Source organism: Drosophila innubila (assembly GCF_004354385.1).
Source record: "Drosophila innubila isolate TH190305 chromosome 3R unlocalized genomic scaffold, UK_Dinn_1.0 2_E_3R, whole genome shotgun sequence".
Taxonomy (NCBI): domain Eukaryota; kingdom Metazoa; phylum Arthropoda; class Insecta; order Diptera; family Drosophilidae; genus Drosophila; species Drosophila innubila.
In genome coordinates, this window is record NW_022995380.1 from 25292033 (window position 1) to 25314875 (window position 22843).

Sequence of the window (22843 nt, forward strand, 5' to 3'; positions counted from 1 at the left end):
GAGAGAGAGAAAGAGAGAGCAACAACAATGACGACTGGCAGCAACAGAGCGGCAACTTACTGAGCTTGGAGCCATGAGCATCCAAGGCACTAGCTCCACGCTGCCAGAGTTTCAGTTCCAACAAAACTCTCGAGCCGTAAAGTCGTTGCAAACGTGTCAAGCGGAAACTTGTAAATCATTTTGAGCTGTGTTTTAAGTCGAATAATTAGTTTGAATAACATATTTATTAATATTGTGTGAGTGCAGGCAACTGACGTCACTTGTTTTAAAGAAAAGCAAAAAACAACTGTTTGTTTAAATTTAATCACTGTAAATAACAATAAATGCGCCACAACTTGTTGCATAAAACTTGTTTTCACGTGCGCGCTCGCTTACAAAATGCATTAAGAGCGCAACAATGAAGTGAATTCAAAAGAAACACATAAAATACGTACTTTGCATATAAATATAAACAATATGCATAGACTAACAAACAAATTGGCAAATGGCAAATGGCAAATTTCATGTGAAAACTTTAAGGAAATAGCTGGAAACGAATATATTAAAAGGCTTAAATTTGCGAGCAAAACGACTCTCTGATCTCTAAGACATACATATGCTCTTAACTTGGCTCAAACTGGTTGCTTCTCTTAGTTGCACGCTCATTTTTTTTAGCTAAATCTAACAACTATTGGTCAAATGTTGTTAAGGCTATTGCATAAATTGTGTTCACACTGCATATATTTTTTAACAAACAAAAAAAAAAAAAAACGAACAAATTTTTATTAGCTTTGGTGTTTGCTTGAAATGATGTTAGATGTGTGTGTGTGTGTGTGTGTGTGTGTGCTTAGCTGCGCGTGGGTATGCTGCTATTTCCGCCAGTTAGTGCTCTTAGCAGCACTATATAAATTATTTAGACTGGCTATAAATAACTTCAAGCTGTGCTTAAACAATGCCAAATGTCCGAATGCTCATTGGATTATTTGCCCTCTCTGCTGACTGATCAGTGATCACAATCGGTGACACTGTTTTGTTTCACAATGCGATCTCATGACGTAAGCTCTCTCCTCTCTCAGCTAACTCACTCAGTCCTCATGTGCGCCAATTTAATATTTAATTTTTAATTTTTTTATACCTACAATTGGCATGTCATTAATTTATATACACAAACTTGTTTTTTTTTTGTACACACACACTCTCATTGTTTCATTAGAAACGATTCGCAAACCTTTATTCTGAGAAAACAGGCAAGTTCATTTTACAGATCGATCGGGTCGGGTCGCTTTTGATTTTTATTAAAGCCCATGTGAAATGGAAAACGAAGTCGTGGACGTGAGAAACAGCTGCGCTGCTGTGTCGGCGTGGCCCACATTGCAGCCGGAGTTTCATAGATAAAAAATCATATTAAAAGATTAGAAATTATTGTGGCAAGCAGTCTGAAGTCTATACACTTGTGTCACGTTTGCGCACTTTAAATTTCCTAGAAAGTTATGACCAGAAAACCACAAATATCTTGTAATGATCTGAGCTGCAGCTGTGCTGTTGAAAGCGCAGCAATAAACCGCAGAAAATCGACAAGATATTTCAGTATACTACAGTTGTATAGGTCTCGCATTGTTCTGTCATTGACTCATCGTCTGTTAGGCATTTAGAAATTAAGAAAACAAAAAATAAGTAACTCTTATTGAATGAGTAATCTGTTGTGAGCTGCAACTGAAAGCCGTTTTTTAGTTGGCAACTGCGTGAGGCGCATGAAATTTGCCATAATTTGCCATAACAATTTGCACAATTGCTCAATGCAAATGGTTTTGATAAACGACTTTTTGCAGCTTGCCAAAAGGATACGGCACAGAAAACAAAAGACTCAGGCAACGAACGTGCGCCACAATGACGACACACCACACAAAAGAAGCAATGACGGCGCTTTGGCTGCTGTTCAGCGTACTGTTAATATCACAGGTAAGTTCCTACTAAAATATAAACTAGCTCCTCTCCCTCTGCTCTTCACCAACTTGCTCCATTTGTCTCTCAGTTGTGTGAGTGGGAAAAGTGCACAATTATCATAGGTCGTATGGGGAGCAGTTTTCATCCATTTCACTTTTCATTTGCATACAATAATGTTCTGTAAGGGGCTAGGCATAAAAACGAGGTTAACTGCGGGTTCTGACATTACCGGACCCATTTTCATGGCAGACTCGTAAAGTCAGCACAACGGCAAACAACATTCGCTGCGGGCACGTGAATTTTCCACGGCAATTTTCCAAGCAAGACAAATTAATGAACTGTACTGAACTGAACTGAACTGAACTGAAGTTGCAGCTGCGCCAGTTTCTCGCTCTGCCAGTTTGTCAGTTTATCAATAGCTTGGCGGCAGTTCCAACGACTTGGTACTTGGTACTTGTGCTCATAATTTTCACTATTTCGATTGTACCACTGACCGATATCTTAACTTTTACCCATGCACTAGTTGGCCCTCTCCCATAAGCCAATTTCCAATTGTTTGGGTTCGATCAGAGAAATGCTTTGATTTCATTTTCGGCTCATGAAATGGCACAAATCTATTAAAGCGACTATGGCACCAATTGAAATTGGTTTAAGCCGGTCTTTTAGCAGCTGCATATACGTCACTTACTCGTATTTATGTCGTTGTTGTTGTTAGTTAGTGTTTACTTAAAAAAATACATCAATAAAAGTAAAACTATGTTAACAGTTAATTTATTCAGCAAAAGTTTAAAATTTGATTGATAGTTCTTTCGGACTTTCAGTTTCTTTTGTAAATAAATAAATATATGTAAAAGTACTTGTATATTTGCATACGACTAACGGGTATATTGAACTATTCATTGAAGTCGGCGGCCGTTTAAAAATGACATCATAAAACACCGACAAAAAAAACCGAGCTCAACGCCCACGGAGACGTCAATAAAGTCGTTTTGGGCTTGGCAAATGGCTAAAAAAAAGCACGGCCTACAATCAAAGTCAAAACAGCTAAGACTAAGTATTTACTTAGCCTTTAGTTAGCTTTGGCTAATGCAAAACTCACAGAACCTTGAAGCAGAAACAACGGCAAACAAACGCAGCGAAGCCGCTGACGATGATAATGATGCTCATGATGATGATAATGATGAAGGTAAAGCTGATTATGCCGAAGCCTGTTCATGATGATGATGATATAAGTTTACCGACGTGTCGTCTGCATATAACATCTACCTGCATATACACTAACACACACACACACAAACACACACACACACAGAGCTTTACATGTGAGTGCGTGTTAAATATCTGTTAAAATTGAAATTTAGCTACCATACGGTACTTTTTTGTAGCTGTTGTTGCTGTTGCTTTTGCCTCTTTTACACTCTGTCTGATTTTTACACTTATTAAGCAAACTGCGAACTTGCGTTTTCTGTTTTAATTTCCCTCAAAGGTTGTTCACACAGTTGCCAAAGACACCTTGGTTTTTGGCCAACGAAAAGCGTTTAAAATGCTCAACACATGCGACAGCTATCGAGCATGTTTCTCAATTATAATTATAATTGCTGCCACTTTTGTCAGTGCTCAGTGCTTAATGCTCAATGCTCGAATGTAAATATTGACTTGCATATTAGCAATGTATTTGTCGCGTTGTTGTTGTTGTTATTGTTATTGTTGTTATGGGCCATTAAAATCAGTTTCAATGTCAAAGCAAACAAAATATGCTAATTCTCTAGACCCACACACACACACACATACAAACACACATACAAACACAGAAACAGACTCATACACGAACAGACTAACACCCAGTGTTATGATTATGTATAAGGCAATATATAAGTATCTATGCATACACATGTGTATGGGCCATGTCGTCATGCCGTTGGACTGCTGAATGTTGGCCGTAAATATAAAAAAGGCGAAAATCGGTAACGAATTGAGAAGTTGCGTATTTGGTAAGAAATGACGCGTTGAATTTGACCGCAAGTGGCCTGACGTTGGCCTGTGGTTAAGCTGTGAGGCATTTGCATTACTTTATGTGGTCATAATGTAAACCAAAACCAAACTGACAAGCACGTGTTGTAGCCAAGTCAATTGAAGTGATCCCGGCTTAAAGCTACAAGATACGAGCAACGAGTAATCTAACGATATGTAGAACAGCATGAATACACTTTAAATATGATTCATTGTTTTGTTTCTTAGAACCTGCGGTGAGGCAGCAACACAAACAAAAGACTTAGGCAACAAACTTGTTGATTGTTTTGGCTTTGGCTCTTTGATTGAAGTTTTTTAAAGTTGTGATGTGTGTCTTAGCTTTGTGCTTACGTTAACGGTAAAGATCTGGTACAGTTAACCGGCATTTTAAGCAAACATTCAAACATATTAACTAGAACTTGGCCTAACGTTTTTTTCCCTGTTTTTTATGGATTTGAATAATACTCGTAACCGCGGAATGCAAATAGAATTTACATTAAGTAAAGCTATTTTGTTCTAATTAACAATCCAGCTGAAAGTTTGTTTTTGCTTTCGGACTCGCATCAAATCATATCGACCACAAAATTGAGTGCAATGAAGTGAACTGGTCGAGTTGGACCGCGTTGGGTTGTCATACTCGTCGCCACAGCTGGACTGGGGCAATTAGAAGAGCAACCAGTTTGTTAGCCGCACGCAACAGCCACTGGGTTAGTAGTGTGTCTTCAGACGATGCCACTCCAGTACTGGTATTGGCCAGGAAGCGACTGTTACGGCGACTGCGACAGCGACAGCGACGACTCCATTACCATTTGCCATTAGATTGGTCGGTCAGCTGAGTGTGTTGCGCAGTTAGGTACGAATGTTGGCCATAATTCTCACAGTCCAACAAAAAAAAAGGTTAGCTTTGGACAGCCGAAGATTTGATACTCTTGCAGAGATCTGTATTCAATTTGACTGACTGAACGTTTAGCTAAATATTACAGTCTTCTATATAGTCTTAAAAATGTTTAAGTTGTAAGATTGATTGACATATTTTTAAAACAAAAAAAACTAATTTACACATATGTCAGCTATATGATACAGTAATCAAATTTTAATTATATTTGTTTTGAATTTATAAGATAACAATTAATAATTTGATTGAAATATTTTAAGAAACAACACAGCTTTTCATACTAAAGGTTCAACCGATTATTCCTAATAGATATTAATTCAATAGTTAAAAGACGGTCCTGTCCCAAGTTTCTTAATGGGTAATTTGATACTAAGAATCTAGTTTCAACAGAAGAACAAATATTGCTAAATCAACTCAGTTCGTTGATCAAGCTGATCAAGAACCTATTTACCTTATGACATGCCTTCTTAAATGCATTACATATTTCGTAGAAAAAGTTATAATACTCTCTGCAAGTGTATAAATACACAAAAATAGAAACAAACTTTAAAAAAAAAAACAACAAACTGACCACAAAATCTATTGGCCTGAAGCTGCCCTGTGTTGACGCAATTTAACGCCGCGTTGATTTCGAGTGCAAATTATTTTGTTTACTGTCCGACAGTGGCTCAATGTTAGTGTAGCGTAAAATTCATTAAAATTTATGCAAAAATGTTGGGTCATCATTGGCAGCAGCCGTTGAGAGGAGAACGGTTGATTCTCAGCAGTGTAGTTTGCCCAATGGAGAAAGTTCTTTCTTTTGTTTAACTTTGGTTAGGACTCTTCATTATTTGATTAACTTGCATTGTTCACCTGCAGCGCTCTGTGATCTGTTTCTGTTTCTGTTTTTGCCTCTGCTTCTCCTCTTTCCACAACAATTTAGCAATTGTTTTTTTTTTTTTTTGTTACCTGAGGTAAAAGTAGGTTTTATTTGAAACTAATGGGAAAAACCATTTGCCAGTTCTGCTTTTGTTGCATTTTTGTGAGTTGTCTCCAGTTGAAATTTCCACTGCCATTGGGCCTTCTATTGGCCCGTCATTGAGGCTTATGTTGTGCCTCCAAAAAAGTAACAACCTAGCCTTTTTAGCCATCCCATGAGACAGACTGTCAGACCGCTTTCAGGTTCTTTTTCGCAAATGATGTGCATGGAAAGTGGCATTTATGAAAATTGCTCAGCGGTCGGGAGCATTTCGGAAAATGTTTTTCAGCCCAGAGGCTTAACAATGAGTTTTTCGTGCGCTGAGTAAACATTTTCCAGCAATTAAGGTAATAAATATGGAAAGTGTCACTAGCGAAGAATCACGACAAATGAATCTTTAGCTGGTATTTTGTTCAATTTTAACGGACTCTGAATTTGTCTGAAAGATTTTATATTAGCCACAATCTGCTACACAATCGTAATAAATTAAAGCTTACATAATTAGAGCACTCAAATCTTGATTAATGATAATTAAATGAGCACAGAAAAGAGCAAGAAATGCATAAGAACTATAAAAAATCATTTTCGACAATTTCCCAGCATTGTTAATGCGTTAAGAGGGTTCAGGCCAAGTTAAATTCAATTAAAGCCAGCTTTCAAAACATTTTAGCCCATTTCATTTCTTGATGTATAGTACAAAAAACAGCATGATTCCATCAGATAGATAATCACAAACGAGAAGAAAGTTCTTGTCATACTCATAAGTGGCTGCAGTATATGGAAAACCATTAAAACGAAACTTTTCTTATTCTACTGTTAAGCTGCAGAAAAGAAGTGCAGCTCAGACTCCGAGTGAACTCACTCAAAAACTAGCAATTAGTAAAACACATAAATAAGCAGCAAAATGTCCGAAGCACATGACAAGTTCTTTGAAATTTTTTTTATTCCAGTTGTTGTTGTTGTTGTCGTTGAATTGGTTAACAGTAGAAAAAAAGTTACAAGATGTTTTCTATTGATTGCCTTTCAGAAGCGGCAGCCGCAACAACAAAAGCTGAAGTCTAAGTGCTTATTATTATATTAGTGCTACGACAGCATAAAAGCCACACAATTGACCCCAGTCTATGTGTGTCTGTTAAAAGGGGCACCAGCATTGAGTCTAGGTCCGGGTATGGGTCTGGGTCGGATGAGAACGTGCAGACAGCTACGTGCTATGAAATTAGCACGTCAGAACATCAATGGAACAGCGCCAACAATTGAAATTTAATTGCAGCTACAACTACATTAATTACAAGTCTTAATTTTAGTTATCAAAAAAAAAGGGGAAAAAAGCAACAACAAAAAAATAATAATTACAAAAGTTGATATCTTTTCTTATCTTAAAAAAATCAAAGAAAATTAGACACAAATGACAACAATTTTAAAATTTTTTTTTTCGCATTATTTCGACTACAATTTTGTTTACAAAGATTTATAATTTTTCTTTGCTTTAAATTGAAAAAAGATTTAAAACAAAATTATGAAACCAACCTTATTCAAAATTTTTGAGACTTCCCGCCTTGAAAAAAGGCCACAAAAAAATAAATTACAAAAGTTTATATCTTTTTTTATCTTATCTTCCTATCAAATGACAAAAATTTATAAATTTCTTTTTTTTTCGTATAATTTTGACTACAAATTTGTTTACAAAGATTTATAAATTTTTTTTGTTTAAATTAAAAAAGATTTAATACAAAATTATCAAAACAAACTTCTTCAAAATTTTTGCGACTTCCCGCCTTGAAAAAAATTCTTCTTAGGACTGTGTAAAAATGCAGAAAACATGGGAAAAATAATTTTTGGCAGTCTGCTCTCATTGTAAAAAACGGGCTCAAAACTTGTTTAGCCTGCAGCTTCATTAAGCTTTCGGCCAGGCCCAAAAAGTCGACACTAAACATAAATACGGCCAACAATATGCGACTGCACAGCGGCTGTAATGCGATCTGCGGCCGCTTAAACGGCAATTTATGCGCTGCCAGCGAAAATACCGTGACAATTTGCAATCAGCAGCAGCAGCAACTTGGCAGCCAACTGAGGAGACTTGGGGACTGAGACCAGCTTGCCGGTCTTGGCCAAGTTGTGCCGGGTCGGGCCGTGTCCGAGGCCTTATGTTATAATTTACTTGCCAAGCTTTATTACTGCACCACAGTCGCCACATAGCGGAAATTCAAATGCACACAAAATATGTTAAAGCAACCTTCTTTGCCCCCCCCAACCCCAACCCCCTTTAGCAACCCCTCTTATCGACTGTACGCCTTTTGTTAGGCACGAGTTTCGTTTCGCTTCTAACACAAGTTGTTGTTGCTCTGTGTTAACATTTTCAGCTCTGGCTTTAGCATTAGCAAATTTATTTGGCAATCATTCGAAAATATGCACAGCTGCACTCAGCCGAAGCTCAGACTCTTTGGAACTTTAACTCGAGCTACGGAGATTGTATCGCCGAGAAACTATTGCGCAATATTTAAGTTTTCTAAACAGCAGCAGTGGGAAACACACCCATAAGTGAGTGTATGAGTCTTGGCAACACATTAAGCCAAATTAGTTGTGACCATTGCCACAAGCATATTGTTATACATTGTTATGGCAAGAGCATTAAGCCATTATATAACTACAGTTGAACTTTCTTAACGTGAAGCAAATTGTTTGGTAGTTGCGTTTAGCTGTAATATTCAATATGATAACAAAATTGCCAGGTGCTAATCCAAGTAGAGTTTTACAAAGGAATGCAAAATTATGAAGGAAAATATTTTTTTATGCTCGTTGAGACTTTACGAAAATTATCAGATTTTCTTCTATTATTATAGAACGAATCTTTGTGCAAGCTGATTAAGAAAATCATATAAAACTCAAATGAAATATGTAGAAGACAATTACTCATTTAGATTATCAGGTGTGTTTTAAAAGTGTCTAGATATATTAATGTCAATTGCTTTAGAAAATAACCCAACGTTTTTTTGAACATATTTCTTGAACCACAAAAATTGGCTGCCAAAAATCTATTTTAAATTTCAGCAATATTAATTTTTATATTATTAACCAATAAATGAATTAATTTCAAATGTTAAATGAATTTAATTTAATAAATTAAAATAAAGATTTTCAGGTGTGCTCTAAAAGTGTCTAGAGATATTATTGTCAATTGCTTTACAAAAAAAAACCCAACGTTTTTTTAAGTATATTTTTTGAGTCACAAGAATTGGCTGACAAAATTCTATTTTAAATTTCAGCAATATTAAATTTTATATTATTAAACAATAAATTAATTAATTTCAAATGTTTAAATAAAAATAAAAAAATGTAAATCAAAAATTTAATAAATTAAATTAAAGATTATCAGCTGTGTTCTAAAAGTGTCTAGAGATATTAATGTCAATTGCTTTACAAAAAAAAACACATCGTTTTTTTGAGTTTATTTTTTGAGTCACAAGAATTGGCTGACAAAAATCTATTTTAAATTTCAGCAATATTAAATTTTATATTTTTATACAACAAATTAATTAATTTCAAATGTTTAATGAATTTTATTTAATAAATTAAACTGTAAATTTGATCAAATATAATACGAATCATGGGTTGTATAGTTTAAGGAACTAAGAGAATTGCTTTTTCATTGTTTTTTTTTTTTACTTTTATGCATTGTTAGAGCATTGAAATATCGGTGTTCGTAATTTTAAAATACTTCTTGTAGCTTTGTCATTCTTAAGCAGTTATTTGCCGCGACGGCAACTGGCAACTTTCGAGTACTAATTGCGCACATCTTAGTTCCTAATAGTTAATAGTTAAAGCCGTGTTGGAAGAGTTTTGGTTTATGGCAACAGCGTTTGACCCCAGCAGCAATATAAATCAGCAGTGGGCAGAGCTTAATGGCCCAGTCTGACCAGACAACCAGCCAGTCCAGTTAAAAGTCAGCTCCAGCTGTGCGTGGCCAAGACAGCGTTCAATTTTGATAGGATTTACATGCGCAGCGACTGCGATTGTGTTAGCCGACAAGTTTGTGTTCCAAGTCTTTTGTTTCGCAAGTGAGCTGGAAAGGTTGAAAGGAATTTTTTTCTGGTTTTGAAAAATCACCCAAGTGTCCTGCGGCTGCCACTAAAGTAGTGGCTAATGACTGAGCACATGGTCCAATCCAAATCCATCAAAATCAAAGACTCGGCTCATTGGATTTAATGGTCGCCATTCGGTGTGCGCCGGCTGCAGCAATGGCTTCAGGTCTGCCGTGACTTCCAGCGCAAGTGTCTAATTGTATTTGAGATTTTTCGTTTTCGTTTTCGCTTTTGTTTTTAGATATATTTTATTTTTTTTTTATGTTTTTCAAGTATTTTCGTTAGTTGAAGCTTTGTTTATATGGAAAGTCAACAACAATCAGAGCGTGTTGCATAATACAAAGGCCAAACAGCTGGCAACAATTTTTGTATTGTTGTTGCGATTTTTAACAAGCCCAACGATAGTGAAACGAGCATGCAAAAACTATTTTAATTGACTGGCTCCGTCTGTGTCAGTGACTGCGACTCTGGGCTCTCTTACCGAATGTACGAGTAAAAAAATGCAAAATTTATACAAAACAATTGCATTTTGCCAAGCGACAAATTGTCATGGGAGTTGGAACTGTAGCTGGAGTTATAGCTGGAATTGGAATTGGAATTGGAGTTGATATTGGAATTGCATTTGCTACGTGCTGTATGTGACCCTCGAGCGTTGGAGCAGCGCGCATTGAACTGTGCCGCCAAAAGATGTGGCTATAATTGCTGGCCTGGACACAAAGGAAACTGCATGTGCAGAGTTTAAAATGCAGCATTTTTTATAAAGGCTTATAAAACTATATTGGTCGCTGGCCATGAATTGCTTAGGCTATGCAAAGTGGATGTTCTAGTTGGCAAAAGTTGCAGGTGGCAAGTGGAAAGTGGCACACTAGCCAACATGTTTTTGGCATAACTGCAACTGCAACACAAACTGGGTTGATTCGTTGCCACATTTCACTTGACGCACAGTAGCAGCAACTGAAACGGAATCAAATCTTAGCTGCCTGTTGGACTGAGAATATTAAAAGCTATAATGACTGGCCAGTTGGTTGAATGCAACTCAAATGGATTTCTCAGGCCACCATTGGAAAGTAAATATACATAAATCAATTTGGGGCCCGTCAAGCCGAGGGAATTGTTGCGCCTTCTCTTTGGACAGGCGCCTCGAATAGTTTGCCCAGCCTGAGGGCCGGCTTACCAAGAACGTGAGTTGGCCAAAATAAAAACAAAATACAAAAAATACAAAAAAAGGCAAAACGGCATCAGTGCGATTGTCATGACATGACTTACTTAACTTTTGTGCTGCTTATCTAGCGCCTACGGTCTGTAACTTCAGTTCCAGCTCCAGCTCCAGTTCCAGGTCTAGCTTGGGCACAAATTCAATTATCACGACGACGCGACGGCAGCCCAAGTCGAGAGCATGCCAATAAATTATCTTCAAGCCAAATGCCTTTGACAGTGCGCGACTTGAGCTGAAGCTGAATCCGAAGCCGGACCTGAAACTGGCCCAAAACGTGCAACTATCTGCCAGCTGTGGCCGCCAAAGAAACCAAAGTTCTAAGTTCCAAGTCTTTTATTGCCGTTGCCTTTTGCTATTAATTGCGACTTTTGCTGACTCTTCGGTTTTGGCCATTAAAATTTATTAGAATTCTCGTATTCTAATGTCTTCCCATGCTTATCCTATGAGTTGGCTTTTTAATCGTGTATATGAGTTCCCAGACAACTCAAAAATAGGTCATAGTTATTAGCAAAAATTTAAATACTTATAATACTTAATTCTCTCTCTCTTTCTATTCACAGGTTGCCACACAGGAACCGCCAGCAGCGCCCAGTGAGTTTGCGCCCCATGTGACAGCCACTTGCAAGGCGGGCACCATGAACATCAAGGTGAAGTTCAGTTCCGGCTACACGGGAGCGGTCCATGTGCGGGATCATCGCACACAGTCCTGCATGGCCATGGGCGATGGCAGCGACTCGGTTGCATTCAGCCTCAATCTTTGGGCCAAGCAGGGATCGAGCGACTATTGTGGCATCTTGGTCAGCAACGTGAGTGGAAGCAATGTAAGCATAACCAATTCACGCTTCCTAAACAATATTAACCACTAAGACTTGATTGCCTAATTCCGCATATATATTTAAGCATTTCAAAACGCAGCATTGAATTTATTTCTACTTGTAACTTATTTTTTGTGAGGCTCAAAAACTGTGGTAAGGAAGTTCTCTTTAACTTTTATAGATCTTTGAAAATCAATATGAGTTCAATAACATAATAATTAAAATACACACCTGATACGCTATTTTCCATCCTGATTCGGAGCAGGTTATGAGGTTTTACAGGACCGCTAGATTTTTTTTATTAATTTTTGGCACAGCGTTTTACCAAATAATTTTTAGGCAGATCGATATAATTTTTCTAAAAATCCCTACTTTGTAAATCAAATTTCTAGATTAATTTCTGTATTTATTATACGTTAATGATAAAAAATTTCTGGAGTAGTGAGTTACAGAGAATATAAATTTTCCCACATAATTTATTAAATTATTTAGAAAATTATGTAATAAAAATATAAAAGTTTAAATACTATTTAAATAATTGGTATACCATCTTATATATTTCCTACGAGATAAATTTTTACAAACGAACATTTTTAAAAATCATAACTGCCATAATCAGTAGTAGCAAGCAATGGGTATCTGATTGTCGTGCTGACGTTTTTTACTTGTGTGTTTCATATGCTAACACAAAGACCTTGTCTACGGTTGGTCTGTGACGCAGACACCGTCCAAAGGGCACCAGTGGTGGGGGCAATGGGTGGGGCAGGGTTGGAGGCACGCATGCGCATAAATTTGAACGAATCTTGAATCTGGTGTACTTGGAGTCTTGGCCCCAAATCAAGGCAAATCAGCAATGGCTGATGCTAACGACGACGAGGCAGAAGGCGACGACTAGTCGTCAGTCTATATAGTAACGATGGCAATAAAAATCAAGTTTAATCCTACGTGCACCACGGGCGTTGACAGACTGTGTGTGTGTGTGTGTGTGTGTGTGTATGTGTGTGGGTAAACAGCGCCCGAGCTTAAACAATGGCAGACAAAGGTAACCAGGGTCTACGCTGAAAGCCATTAGCATTAGCCATACCCATATGTAAGCCGATATGTCAGATATGACACACACCATAAGTATATACACGCACTGTATGCATGTGTAAATATGTGTGTGTATCTATGTGACAATCATAATGCAGCGTGTTGTAATGCAAATTATCATCGTTACACGTCATGTTATAAGTTTAAGCACATACAAAGTACAACATTATTAATTGCAATGTCAAATCTCCCGACTGCACCCTGTATCCCAATTTTATAAATAACTATGACCAGGCCATATCAGCATAGACACAGCCGAAGCACCAGAGTTCCAGACTTACCTGCATACATACATACACTGAAAGAAAAAACCAACTTCAAAAATCTAGAAAAATCATGCCAAAATTAAGACATATTTTGACTTGTAAAATTGCTAGGTCAAAGGCTTGAGCAACTTCGAACTGTCATAACTTTGGCAAAACTTTAAGGATTTTCAAGCGGAATGTCATTTTAATCATGATTTGGCCTCTTAATTCATTCTGCATCTAAATTTAATTTATTCCGAAAAAAAAAATATATTTTGCCTCTGGATCTAGGTTTCAATTTCAATGCAAGGGGACCCTTTGAAATTTTGAAAATTTAAAATTTAAAATCTCAAGTTTTCAATTTTAGTCAACTCCTTTTGTCGTAAATAGTATTAAACAACACTTTAAATTTGATTCTGAGACATTTCATTTTTCTGTAAAAAATCATGTGAAATTGGACAACAATTTTGACTTGTAAAGTTACTAGGTCAAAGGTTTGACCAACTTCAAACTTTCATAACTATGTCAAAACTGGACCGATTTTCAAGCGGAATGTCATTTTGATCATGATTTGGCCTCTTAATTCATTCTGCATTTAAATTTTGTTCATTTGGAAAATTTAATTATTTTTGACCAAGATTCGATTTTGATGATAAGGGTCCCCCCTTTGAAATTTCGAAATTTCAAAATTTTAAATCTCAAGTTTTTACTTTAAATCAACTCCTTATATCATAATTAGTATAAAACGAAACTTTAAACTTGACTCTGAGGCCTTTCATTTTTTTGTAAAAAATCATGTCAAAATTATGAAATTTTTTGACTTGTAAAGTTGCTAGGTCAGAGGCTTGAACAACTTCGAACAGTCATAACTTTGGCAAAACGGTTCCGATATTCAAGCGGAATGTCATTTCGAACATGGTTTGGCATCTTTATTAATGCTGCATTCAAATTTTATTAAATTCGTTGAAAAAATTTTATTCCTCTGGATCTAGATATTTACTTTGATGTTATAATGTTATAAAACGACACCTAGAACCTTTGAACAATAAAATATTATACATTTAAAAATCATTTTTAATATTTTACTTAAATTTTTAGAACAAATATTCTGATAAACATTTATTCCTAAAATAAGAACTTGGTCTTATGTTCCTAAAATCAAAAAGGTGTTTTCTTACTTTAAGAATAATATGTTCTGAAACGTATTTTTTAGACCAAAATTCTAAGTTTTGAGACCAAAATCTTAATTTTAGAACATTTTTTTATCAGTGTAGGTGTATCAGATTTATTTCTGCGCTCTTGGCCCACCTTCCGTTTGCCTGTTCGCCAGTTTGCCGGCCAAAAAGGGGAGGTCCCCTATAAAATTAAATCACGCTTATCGCGACGGCTTGCTTGGGTTTTATTTTAACCCTACAATTGGGGGATGAGAGAGGAAACTGTGGGGGAACTGTTGCCAATTGGGAGTGTCGACAGCGCGCCGGCGTCTCAGACAGTTCACATGCCCAGACACGGCTTTCCACGCTTCGACTTTGACAGCATTCCAAGCTGTTGTTGCTTGTTCTCATTGTTGCTGTTCCGACTATGTGTGTGTGTGTGTGTATGTGTGTGTGTACGCGCGGAATTTGTGTCAAAAGAATTTTTTGTCTGTACGAGAATAATACTGAAAAGCTCTCGAGCAATTTTGATTATATTTCTTGGCAAATATTATCGTAGGGCATTAATTGCTTTGCCTCCTCGACTTTGACTGACCTTGACCATTGCAGATGCAATTCACAAACACAAACACTAACACTAACAGCAACTAAAACAGTCTCGAATCTTAAGACTCGACATCAACAAGATTGGACTGGTTGCAGCTACTTTGGAGCGCCGTAATCTCTTTGATTTGGTTTTTATGGCAAAAGCCCTCACATTGCCGTACTTGGCAAACCATGAAATTGGCGCTGACAATGGCAAGACAGACGCCCAAGCCGCCGTCCCAGTCAGCCAACAATTTAACATAAAGTTCAAGTTGTTATTGTTGTAAGAATACGAATACGAATACGAATAGGAGTACAAGTACTCGCATCGTGGGTTGAGTTTGATGTACTTGAACTTATTTCATATTTCGTATTTTGTATTATTGCGAGTGGGACGCTTAGCCGCAAATTATTTGCCATTATTTTATGATGATGAGTGTTATGTTATGGTTCTTTGTGCAGCACCATTATAATCACTTAAATGTTAATTGCATTGCACTGGCAGTAAAACAAACAAAACGAACTTCAAATTGTATGCCAATTTGTCAATTAAGTAATTTTCAAATACATAGACATTGCCACAGAGTACGTCAAGAACGTACATATATGGGAAAATCAACGCAGTCATTTTCTCCACTTTGATAATAACTTCATAATGAGCTCATCCGCTAGCAACGTCTGCAAAACTTTTAGCTCCCCTCGTATCCCCTTGGCAGCTTCTCGTCTTTGAGCTCGTCATGTTATCGCGCCACTCGACTTGGTTTGCCTTAATTCGATTCCATCCTGATGCATGAGCTGGCCAACAGATTGTGACACTCTTCGCCATGTTTACCAGCCACTCAATCTCTAACTCTTTATTGATAATATTTTCCAGCTATGTCTGAGGTATTTATGCACACTTATCTTAGCGTTTATTTGCTAACATTTGAAACTAATGTTGTACTTACAAACACGTACTTAACTCCTTAGTTTGTTGAGAGATAATCCATGATCAAACTGCAAAACTTTAAAGCTTCGATTCATTCATAAAACGCTGACAACATTTAATACGTAATATGCCAATAGATTAACGCAGGCGTGGGACGTCAACCAGATAAAGCAAATAAATATTAAAGAAAACAAAAATTTATATAAATTTGTATATGGAAACTAAAACCAGTTTGGCAAACAGCTGCGACAAGTCGAAATTGAACTATTGATTACAGTGTATATACATTACAGCGGATGCTGTAGTAAAGTTGTTTCAGTTGGTCCGCTTTAACGTCATTTAATGACTGTTGTTGTATTACATAACTGCTGCCAATTGCGGGTCAAGGTCAACTGAATCATCGTTTTTTAGAGTGATGTTTTTATAGCAGGGACTTTATTTATTTAACTTTATTTATTTAATTGACTAAATAAATGTATTCAATAATGACTCACAAAGTAAGATAATAGAATACAATTGAATCAACAGCTGATCTAAAAAATTGAAAAAGCAAATAATTTGTTGTAGTTTCAATAGTAAATATTTTTAAATATTTTCGTTTATTTATTTCAACTTATACAAATTAAAAAATAAGGAAAAACTATAAATGTAATGATTAAAATTAAAAATTAAATTCAAAATTCTATGCTTATATTTTAAGATGAATACAGTTTTTTGATGTCTTTGACAAATAAAAAACTGTTTATTCAGACAGCAACAATTGCACTTGCATAATCATACAAAATATAATTAAAATAAGCTCATGTCTGTGTGTGCATTCTAACAAGTTGCTCGCCTAAGTCATTCGTTTGTGCTCGTCTCGACCGCTAGCAACGTCAGTTTCATGTGGCTGCACAATTAAAACGCTAAATTATATGAAATACCAGCCGTATTCGAAATGAAATGCAAACATGTTATTACCGAAATGTCTGTTAGAGTCATGATAGGCAGCCAACTCATTAACTGGAAAGTGCAGCTATTAATGTGGCTGCAAAGCATAAGATTCAATGAAGTTCAGACGAAAGGTAAACATGGCCAAGAGATAAACAACTGGTAAATGTGTCGAGTGTGAGCAGTCTAACTGACTGACTGACTGACTGACTGACTGTCGGACTGTCGGACTGGCGAGTTAGTTGACTACCAGCGTCACACTTGGCGGCATTTTGCATTTCCTTGTTGTTGCTTGGTCTGCAATTACATCATGGTGACAATTAACGTGCCACAAGTTCCATAGCAGACTGCAGCCGTTGCTGGATCTGCCACCGACCACGTTTATTACTAGCCAATCACAAATAAGCCTGGCCAAAGCTAAACATAAATATAATCATTTAAAAGGCGCTCCCAACGCCTGCAGCTTAGTATATTAATGCAGCATCTTAAACCCAATCAACATAAAAATTCTATGCAACTTTTAATAACCAACGATTTTACTGATCCCTCTTTCTTTCTTTCTCTTCTCTTCCCCCTATTTCCCTTCATCTCTTTCGATTCTGTAGCGCACGGAGGAACGTTCAATTCAGTTGGCAGTGCGTGTGCATAAGACTCTTGAACTGGCGGATGATAAATTTTACGTGATTACCTGTGGCAAATCGGGATACACTCGGTAAGTTTGACTGCCTAAGTTGTCTAGACTCTGGACAATTGCACTTATATACAAATGCTCCTTATGTAGATTGTTAAGTTTGTGCTGTAATTTGGCCAAAGCTTCCGTCAGGCCAAAGTGCTCTGCGTTTTAGTTGTTTTGCTAATTTCATTTGATTTCTCGAAACTTGTTTGGTTTTTTGTCTGTTTTTTTTTTCATGTCGGCGCACAACAAATAAAATCAAAGAGCACATTATGCTGAGCTATATAAGTGTACATACATATATCTACCTACCCGTAGGTGTTGCCTTTCTATAGCGCATTTTATTGATTTCTGAAATTCTATGTACTTTTGCAAGTAGTAAGTAAAACTCAAGGCTTTTAGCGATCGGCACAATGAAATTCTTTGGCGCTTTTTTTAATCGATTCGCACAAACAACAGTTCACCGTGTTGTGCTCAATTAACGGTAAATCATTTATGGCCACCTCTTGAAGATTATAATCTGGAAGTTGTACAAACAATTTAATTTGCGCTTGCCTCATTTCCATAAAGCCAATGACTTTGCCTCAATTTCAAATTACGCAAGTTCGTTGTCTAAATCTTTTGTATGACTGACGTTTTAATGAAAAGCAATGCAAACAAATGGGAAAATATTTAAGTACAGTATGCGTGCATACTGAATAAAAAACTGATTTTTTTTAGCTGTTGCGCTCTGTTAAGCGCATTGAAAAAAAAAACTACCTGAAAACAAAAAGGAAATTGAAAAAAAAAAAAAAGAAAAATCGACAAAAATGTGCAAAACAGCAAACAAGATAGCGCAAATTAAAACTATACTATAAATTACGTGTATATATATTTATATGGTACAAAAATCAGTTGTCTGTAAAGTAATGACCGCAATTGCATAATGCCCGTACCAGTGCCGTTGTTGGCCAATGAAACTGCAAGCGAATTGCAGTGGGCCGCACTTTTGGGTCTATTATCTGCACTTTTAATTATCTATTTGATGGTAATTGTGGTTGCCTGCCTGGTCAACCGTTAGCTAACGTAACAATTTCATTCATACTCGTATTTGCAGCGATGACAATGCTCACATTGTGCTCAAATTTCTGGAAAACGATCATCGGGTGCGTGAGACGGTCCAAGGACATAAGTATAAGATTCGTGCCGAGTTCACCAAGGCGAATGGTATGTAATAATCACAGTTCCCTTTACCTTTGACATTACCTCATTAGAATGTATATATTAAAGTTCTTAGCTGCTAATAAATACGAGGTAATCTAACCGAATCAAATATCACTTCCGGGTGTGGATTTGGTACAACCGACGAAATTTTTTTTAAACTAAATTAATTAAAATTGATTGCAGAATGAATTAAGAGGACAAACCATAATCAAAATGTCATTTCGCTTGAAAATCGGTCCAGTTTTGACAAAGTTATGAAAGTTTGAAGTTGGTCAAGCCTTTGACCTAGCAACTTTACAAGTCAAAATTTTTGTCCAATTTCACATGATTTTTTACAGAAAAATGAAATGTCTCAGAATCAAATTTAAAGTGTTGTTTAATACTATTTACGACATAAGGAGTTGACTAAAAGTGGAAACTTGAGATTTAAAATTTTCAATTTTTAAAATTTCAAAGGGGGGACCCTTTGCATTGAAATCGAAACCAAGATCCAGAGGAAAATTATTTTTTTTTTCGGAATAAATTAAATTTGGATGCAGAATGAAATTAAATGCCAAATCATGATCAAAATGACATTCTTCTTGAAAATCGGTCCAGTTTTGTCAAAGTTATGCAAGTTTGAAGTTGGTCAAACCTTTGACCTAGCAAATTTACAAATCAAAATTTTTGTCCAATTTCACATGATTTTTTACAGAAAAATGAAATGTCTCAGAAACAAATTTAAAGTGTTGTTTTATACTATTTACGACATAAGGAGTTGACTAAAAGTGGAAACTTGAGATTTTAAATTTTCAATTTTCAAAATTTCAAAGGGGGGACCCTTTGCATTGAAATCGAAACCTAGATCCAGAGGCAAAATATTTTTTTTTCGGAATAAATTAAATTTGGATGCAGAATGAAATAAGGTGCCAAATCATGATCAAAATGACATTCCTCTTGAAAATCGGTGCAGTTTTGACAAAGTTAAGAAAGTTAGAAGTTGGTCAATGCTTTGACCTAGCAACTTTACAAGTCAAAATTTTTGTCCAATTTAGCATGGTTTTTTACAAAAAAATTAAACGTTTTAAAAATAAATTAAAAGTGTTTTTTTATAATAATAACGATATCAGGAGTTAAATAAAAGTTAAAACTTGAGATTTATACTTTCCAATTTTGGATTAAAAACAAAACCAAGATTTTGAGGAATAAATGTTGCTTATCGAAATTAGTTTAGTTTGAATGCAGAACGAATTTATAGGCCAAACCAAAATCAAAATGGCACTCTGCTTGAAAATCGGTTCAGTTTTTCCATAATTTTGAAAGCCTTCGACCTGTCAGCTTTACAAGTTAACTTTTTATTATTCGGTATTATTCCCTGATTAATACGTTCATAACTTACTTAATAACTTTACATATTCAATCTGTAATACCGAATTTATTTGCTAATTTTTGTTTCATTTATAAATTTAAAATATTTAATATATTAGTAATAAATTTTGACAATTAATAATATAAAATATTAACTCAATTTAATTATTAGATACCTATGGTCTGCGCGTGGGCAGTTGCTTTGCCTTTGACAAAAAGAACGAGACCATCAAGATGACAGATGATCGCGGGTAAGTGCAACTATATTAGCTCTCCAATCAATTTAACTAGCGGCAGCTAACTGACGGATAAATTCATTTTTAGCTGTCCCTACGATCGAAGTCTGATGAGTCGATTTGTTCCCACTGCCGATGGACGTGCGGCCGAGGCAACAGTGGACTCCATGTTCAAGTTCCCCGAAGGTAATTAGACAACTCTACGTCTAATCTACATAATTCACAAGGCTAACTTGTATGGAATACTATTTTAGGATCTGAGCTTCATCTGCAATGTGACGTCATACAGTGTTTTGGTCGTTGTGTTGAGATTGACGATTGCAATGAGGTGGCCACGGCTGGCTTTACCAAGGGTGGTCCCCGCCAGATTGGAACCAATGAGGAAGGCTCCAGCATTGCGGGTACAACCGTATTCGTTTTCGATCCTGCCGAAGCTCAATGTAAGCACTATTAGTTCTATATATTTTCAACAGCATTAACCAATCTTTTCCTTGCAGTAATCTCATCTACCTGCGATGATGGTGTACGACCCAGTTGGCTGCTGTGGCTGGCCATAACCCTGGGTGTTCTGTTCCTCATCATGTTGCTGATGAATATTTTCCTCTGCACTGCCATGAGTTGTAGTTGTGCCAATACAGAGGTAAGTCTGCTCTTAGGAAGTGTATGTGTAAATGATTTTCTATATTCTAAATTATATTAGACAAAAATTAGGAAAGCCTGTGTATTATATATGTCTCAAAATTCAGCCAAAAACAAGGCATTAAACTCATAATTAAAACTTTAATTATTTTATAATATTTTCTATAAGAAAAGCAGGAACAACGTCAGTTGAAAATTCAAAAATGATATTTAAATATATTTTTTAACCCTCAGATCATTGAAAAGGAGCCCTCTATAATCGAGGAGTACGATCCTTATCGCAGCTGGCATGGCAGTCAGTATGGTTCCCGTTATTCGCTACATGGACGCGATGCGCACAAGGGTTATACTAGCGGCGGCTCGACGATACACTCAAATAGGTCTGATAGATATTAAGCTGATCTAAAAAACACACACACACACACACAATATACACAAATACATATACAAAAGTTCTATTCTACACTCGATATGCATCTGCTCTGCTCTCACAATATTTTCTCTGGTAGCTGTGGAGCCAACACACACATACATACACACACATATATATAAAGCATGCCTACAAAGCCTTGTATCGTATTTTGTTGTATTAGTATCTATTGTTAACTCTACTGAAGTGCCCGCCCTGCTGGACAACAACTACAACAATGCAACACAACTTGTGTTCAAAAAAAAAAAAAAAAAAACACAAATATCAGAAAACAAAAAAAAAAAAGAAAGATATTTATTTCGTGCCTTGTATTGCAACTGTAATTAACCGTTGATAATTTGCATTTGATTGAAACGATGACTAACTTTAAAAAGAAAAACAAAACAAAAAACAACTTAACAAAACTTATAGAACGTACAATATTCTTTGGCCCATATCCCGTCAACACTAACCATCCACTCTTAAAGATATGCTAACTAAACTGTAAAGTTTTCTAAATTAAAATATATACATATAATTTACCATTGATTTTATATTAAATCGTACTACTTCGAAGGTCTATACCAATTGATAACGATTATGCAATTGTACATTCACGACCCGGCTCTAGACATTCCTCCACGTTGCATGGACAGCGTGCCCATCGCGGACCGCCCAGTAATATATAAAAATATTTACAATTAATTCATAAGTCCAATGTGACAGTTTTATTGTTTAACATAGTTTAACTTTTATGAATAGTTTTATTCTCTCCATCTTCTCAATTAAGTCTCAAATGTATATAACTAAAAGTGTTCTTTTCAATTTTTTCCAAATTCTTTGATGGAAATAAGCTTAAACCCGATTCCGCTGTAAAATACTAAATGGAAAACAAAAAAAAAACTTATACTATAAATTTATTAAAGTCTACCTAATATTAAAATAATAACAACTAAACATAAGTCATTAGTATGTCATAAGCTTGAACGAATGTGTACGAGCATTAAGGAAATGTTTCAACTTAATGTAAAAACTGAGAAACATAATCACTAAACGAAGAATTCAAAATCAAATTAGTCTAAAATATTAAGCAAATATTTGGAAACGTTAAACGTTAAACGTTAATTGTACGAATTGTAATTAATTTTAAAGTAAAAGATAAATTAAATGTAACTGAAAAATCAATTTAATTACTGAGATAATAAAAAAAAAAACTAATAATTGAAACTGGAACTCCTGTGTTATTTATTGGATGGTCTATATATACACCAGTTTTTTAAATAAAGTATATTTCTCTATTATTGAGACAACTTGGTAAATTGGTACTTAAAAATATTTAAGTTATTCTTTAAGCGTACGAATATATTTAAAATTAGTAGGACACTGCGTTTTCTTTCAAATAAGAGGGTTCGAAAAGAATACTGAGGCAGATGTGTGCGTTAATTAAATATTACAATGTTTAAAAATTTTATGAAACTCATCTTAAAATCGCGCAATATTTATTTA

At 35.7% G+C, this 22843-nt stretch overlaps 1 protein-coding gene across 2 annotated transcripts; it reads left to right on the forward strand.

Annotated features, from left to right (window-relative positions):
- Positions 1 to 152: 152 nt before the first annotated feature.
- On the forward strand, positions 153 to 22391 carry LOC117791576. Of its 2 annotated transcripts, none has more exons than XM_034631363.1 (11): positions 153 to 236; positions 1809 to 1938; positions 11642 to 11902; positions 17436 to 17542; positions 18600 to 18709; positions 20226 to 20304; positions 20378 to 20475; positions 20544 to 20729; positions 20787 to 20929; positions 21163 to 21308; positions 21915 to 22391. In XM_034631363.1, exons 2-11 carry the CDS (start codon positions 1867 to 1869, stop codon positions 22024 to 22026), a joined length of 1314 nt encoding a protein of 437 aa, XP_034487254.1. In that variant the 5' UTR covers positions 153 to 236; positions 1809 to 1866; the 3' UTR covers positions 22027 to 22391. The 2 variants fall into 2 exon arrangements, with proteins under 2 accessions (XP_034487254.1, XP_034487255.1); XM_034631364.1 differs by having other exon boundaries at positions 11642 to 11887.
- Positions 22392 to 22843: the final 452 nt, after the last annotated feature.